At 34.9% G+C, this 5,566-nt stretch overlaps 1 protein-coding gene across 1 annotated transcript; it reads right to left on the bottom strand.

Annotated features, from left to right (window-relative positions):
- Nucleotides 1-4,551: 4,551 nt before the first annotated feature.
- Nucleotides 4,552-5,346, bottom strand: LOC109809921 (zinc finger A20 and AN1 domain-containing stress-associated protein 7). The gene has a single exon (XM_020373346.3). The coding sequence runs from the start codon at nt 5,234-5,236 to the stop codon at nt 4,796-4,798; it is 441 nt and encodes a 146-aa protein (XP_020228935.1). The 5' UTR covers nt 5,237-5,346; the 3' UTR covers nt 4,552-4,795.
- Nucleotides 5,347-5,566: the final 220 nt, after the last annotated feature.

The following is a 5,566-nucleotide window of genomic DNA, read 5'->3' as shown; positions in this document are numbered from 1 at the left end:
TCTTGAGTGGAGAGGGTCACCTGTGTCAGGAAGACGTTCAGGTGTTCATCGGGATCGGAAGATCCGTCATACTTCTCGATTGGAAGACTCTTCCAATGATCCAACAAGGTTGCTTCCATTATCCTTCGTGAGAAAGGATGTCTTAGGGAGTGAACGCTGGTATCGGCTTTGTTACCTATCAGCGAGGTAACTGGTGTTTGAGTCAGATGGTCAGTCGGGGCATGGTATGCCGACTCCTCTTGGAGAGTGGGAGTTGACGGCACGTAAGTTTGGTTCAGGCTCCGGAGCTCGGCGTTTTGCCGACGCAGCTCGGCCAGCTCTCGGGCATCGGCTTCTCTCTGTCTTCGGATGGCCGCCATTTCCTTGCGCAATACGCGCAAGTCATCTTGGAGGTCGGGCTGAGCTCGGTCAATATTCGGCTGGACCTCTTGTATCACGGGTTCCGGTTGTGTCTGAGGCATTCCGTACGGATAACGTTCTTGGTTGTTCATGGCGGGATTGTTTTCGGGGTTAGGGATCGGTTGGGTTGTTGTTGATTGTCCTTTGCGCGTTACTACCATGTCTCAGTCTCAGTTGTAGAGTTCTAAGGGGCTGAAAATGTCTCCTCGGCCCCACGGTGGGCGCCAAATGTTCCTGTGTTAGGATACATACTTCACTTATCCTTATTGTAGCGGGTCTGATCCTGGGTCTCGGTCTTCTCGTTCCTATCCGGGTAGTCCGATGTGAAGGGGGGTGTGCTTGCAAAGACACTCCAACGCTCAAGTAAGTGCTCGGCGTAATAAATGCGGTAGTTGAAAGTTAAATACATATCTCGTTGGGGTCTTATTTATAGTGGTTCTTATTGGACCGTGATTAAGGATTGGGCCCCGAGAAATTAGGGGATTAATCCGGTGTATTACGACGTAAATTAACCTTTCCGTAAGTATCCTGGCATAAATGCGGGGTTTGGCCGAGCACACCGACGCGCCGTGTTTAATTTGCGAGTGGTCGGTTGGCTCGGCTATTCGGTCTGATCTGTCACGCTTTCGGGTATTCGACCAAGTCAGTCATAGACTCGGGTATTCGGCCTGGTCGGCTACGATACGATATAATTATATTATACAGATAACTCCTTCATTGATCGTCCTCTTTTTAACAACTAAAAATATCATTCACTTTCTATGTTGGAAACTCTGGGTAAGAAAAAATAAACTATGACTTGCATTATTCGTTTCTTAAAAAACTAATAGATCTCGTTAAAGTTTATGATTGACTAATAAATAATATTGTGCAATATTATAGTCATGAAGGAGAAGGAGGTGAACTGTGGGCCTAAGCAATTCTGCTTTTTAAATTGTTTGAAAATGATGCACAGGTAAATTAGATTTTGTAAGGAACCACCGATCGACTAGCAACAAGGTAAATGGAAGGAGAGCATATGCTCTGAAGGAGAAATTAATGTTTATAAAAAAAATCAATTGAAAATATGGAATAAGGATCATTGTGTCAAAATCGATCAAAACATTTCACTACGGAAAAGAAAAAAATTTGGAGCAATTGGATATTCAACAAAAAGGACAACGATTTGGATGAGGATGAAGTCATGAGAAGGAAAAAATGTGATGAATATCACACTCTTTAATACTGATTGATAATGAGGAAAAAAGAAAAAAGAATCGAGGGAAATATGTGAGAAAGGAAAAGTAGAGAAGCTAATGAAAAATAAAATAGAAGTTAAATTTGTTTGGTAAGAGAGAATTATAAGAGAATTGAAAGGAAGATTAATTTTTGAATTGATTTAAATTAACTTAAATAAAAAGGTTAAAATGATATAAACTAATTTAAAAATAGGCTCCTTTATAACTTCTTTGCCGGTTAATATATATGCCCCTTTTTTGTGATTTGAATATTTAACTTCCATAATTGATGTATGTGCCATAATCATTTATGGAAACAATGACGTCACAAAGTCATTGAACGTGAAAATTTGGGTTCTTATGTATCTCGCACAATTGATTATGGTTGCCCGCAACACACATCACCAAGTTAAAAAACTCAAATTGTGGGCTAAAATATAAATGAAATTAACATTTTCATATTTCTCTTCCAATCTTCCTTATTCAGCAAGTACTAAAAATATTGTGAGATCCACTCATTTCTTATCATCTGTTATCTTTCAATCGGTTGTACCAAACACAAAAGGTCTACTATCCTTCACTCTCTTTCCTTTACTTCAGAATCATCCCTCCTCTTCCCCTTTCACACACAGTTTTGTTGTACTAAAAGGAATATAACACATTATCTTAATCACGCTCTTTATTATTGATTAAAAGTTATTAGAAATTACAAATTTTGGTGAGTTTCACTGATTATTTAATGAATTTTTTCTAATTTTCTAATGTTTAATAAATTTAAATTAGCCAATGCTAGAGTATGTGCTTGTTGATAGCAGTGCTCAATTAATAAACATTCAAGTGTGCAATGCAGCCTACTTAGGCAAAATTCAAGGTTTAGATGACTTAGAAAAGGGATTCAAATTCCAAGTTTTATCATGCTTGCATTGTGAATAGGAGAGGAAATCCTAAGCACCGCTTTTGTTGAGGTCCTAGTGGAAGGGGTACTAGAGCTAAAGAATATAGACTAACGGACATTTCCGATAACACTTTACAAGATTAAAATGGCATTGACCGATGTTAAGATGTACGAGGATCACGTATATTTCAAAACTAGCATGGGTGCCTCCTTAACTGAACAAGGGATTAAGGTGGCAACTTGGTGTCTCCTTAAAAGACAATGTCTTAATAGTATTAATTCCCACTCCTTAACCTTGGAATATTATCCAGTTAATCTGACTTTTATAATTTTCTTGGAAGAATTTCATGAAAACAAAAAGCAAGTAGTAAAAGGCTTTATAGTCTAAAAGACTAAAACTATAGGTGGCATAAAGTCTAAGATCTTAACGGTTAACATATATAGTGCGATATTTGGTTTAAAACTGGGATGCAATAGACTGATGTATTGGAAAATTTATTATATAGTACATGTCTAATAAGTGTCCATAGTTCCATGTTTTGGCCAAATTTATTCAATATTTAAGAAAAGAATTAATAATATTTAATTATAGAGAATAATTCCTAGGAATTATGTAGTAAGACAACTTAATAATTTCTCATCCTTTTATAGGTTTATGGCATTAGAGGTTTTACTTTTAATGTTCATCTTCTCACGTAAAGTAATGTCTCGGGTCAAAAATATGTAAACCCAATCTAAGGATCGTCATTTAATGATTGTTGAACATCCAAAAAAATTATTTGAGACAAAAAGAGAAAAATGTAAGTATGATAAATGATATGATTAATACAAACATGTCAGAGATAAATAAATAAATAAATAAATAAATATATATATATATATATATATATATATATATGAGTATTAATGATGTGTTTTAAAAAAATGGGGTACAAAAATCATTATTCTTAAAGGAATTTATCTGAATAAATCATTAACTAAACAAACTCAACATTCCATAGAGTTAGCAAATTGCTGGCTTACTACTACTTTACCGGTTTGGTAATTGGTAAGGGAACATGAACCGAAATGCTTAAAACAACAACTAAACTTCACAAATTGAAATTTTAAAGAAAACAACACCGGATCAACAATCCAAAAGGTGTTACGGTACAGACATCGAATGGTAGTTTGAAACTTCGAGGAACTTCAAGAAATACTTAAGAAAGGAAGAAGAATGCAAATATAACATCAACTGATACTAGAAGATCTAAAACAATATTTGATTCATCATTTTTCCAACACAAATCAAGAAAGAGGAAATCATACGAGTGTAATATTTTTAACATTCATTCTTGTACAAACGCATGTAATTCTTTTGGGCATAGAAAATTAAGAATTCCACCTAATCTATGACATAGAAGCTACATATTATTGCTTCACTTTGCAAAACCACATCAGAATGCACACCCAAACATACATTATCCTTCTAATCAAAATTCAAATTTTACTTCCACGATTTATATTTGTAATAAAATATACATTCTTAATGTTGCTCTTAAACGAGAAAGAAAATTAGGCTCCGCATAAAAATAATATAAAAACACAGAAAACGAGAAAATATGAAATTTTTAATAAAAATATAAAATGTAAATGTAAGAAAAATATAACAAAAATAAAAAATTAAGAGAGAAAAAAGAACACAACAAATTCAAATAGTTAAACTAATATGAACTACATTCACATAAGATAGCAAATTTCACTTTTAAAAAAATTAAATCTTTAAAATAAAACAACATTTTACTCTTCTTGATCAAAATCCATCTATTTAAAAAGTTTTCTTTTTTTCTTTATGTATCTCTCCTTCGTAGTGTTCTCACTCTTTTGTTTTCACAAAACCTTCTTAGAATGAATCTCAAAATAGATATAACTAGATAGATCCAAGTCCCTGAGATTAAAACCTTAAAGGACAGACCCAATTGATCATCAAACAAATGAAAATAAACCATACAAGACTAAATTTATCATACTAATGAAAATAAAAACTTTAAAACTATATATATATATATAGAAGAAAATAAGCATACAAATTTTTCACTAGATTTTAAATCACAAACAAGATGTAAGATTCTACTTTTAATAGTAAAATTCGAATAAACTACACTAAATGGCTAATAAAATTTCATAGATTTGAAGTTGAAATTATTTAAACACGACATAGATACTAAATAGAGAGAATCATCGGTCTTAAAATTAAGAACCAGGAACATGCAGTATATGAGTCACTCAGCAATCCAAGCAGAACCTAAATCCTTTTGACCTTGTCAGACTTCACAACTGGATTCGCCTGGGAAATCTCTTCCTTTCCGGCAGCCTTGAAGTCATAACTGCACTGGTGCTCTTCTGGATAACGATGCGTCCCACAGAAAGTACTCCCACACTTACACACAAACCCCGTCAACCCCACCTTCTTATTGCAAATGGAGCACCGATTTACCGGTTTGGACGAAGTGGACGGTCCAACCAAGCCCATCACCGGTGAGGATGGCTTGGGCGCAGGAAGCGCCATGACAACATTGCCGTATATGGAGTCTAGGTCTTCGAACTCCTCCTCGATGCAAAGCTCCATGTAGCATTGGGAGCAGAGGTTTAGGTTCTCGGGAGTGCCAAAGAAACCGCAGTTGTTGGCGCAGGGTTTCGGCTCCGAAGGTGGGTAGCTGGTGTCATTGTTCTTCTGGGAACTCATCTTTTGTGTTTTCTTTTCTAACAGGTTTTACTTTTAAGCGGTGAACCGCCACGCAAAGCATATAAGGACTCACGTTACGTGTAACTGATGCGCCAATTGGGTATGTTTTTGCGAACTCAGGTGGCGAAATCACGTGAATATGAATATGTGTGTACTCTTTATAGTGTGTATGGATGAGAAATTTTACAAATTCAAGGAATTTTAAATTCTTGATATTTGAATTACTTTGATTTCAATTTCTATTATTCTTAAAATATTTTGTTTGGATGAGTCAATTCAAATTTCTTAAATTTTAAATTGTTAGGTTGAATATGATAATTTTATTCTATC

Source organism: Cajanus cajan, chromosome 5 (assembly GCF_000230855.2).
Source record: "Cajanus cajan strain Asha chromosome 5, NIPB_CcT2T_4, whole genome shotgun sequence".
Taxonomy (NCBI): domain Eukaryota; kingdom Viridiplantae; phylum Streptophyta; class Magnoliopsida; order Fabales; family Fabaceae; genus Cajanus; species Cajanus cajan.
Note: the sequence above shows the minus strand (reverse complement) of the source record. Positions and strands in the feature narration are given on the sequence as shown.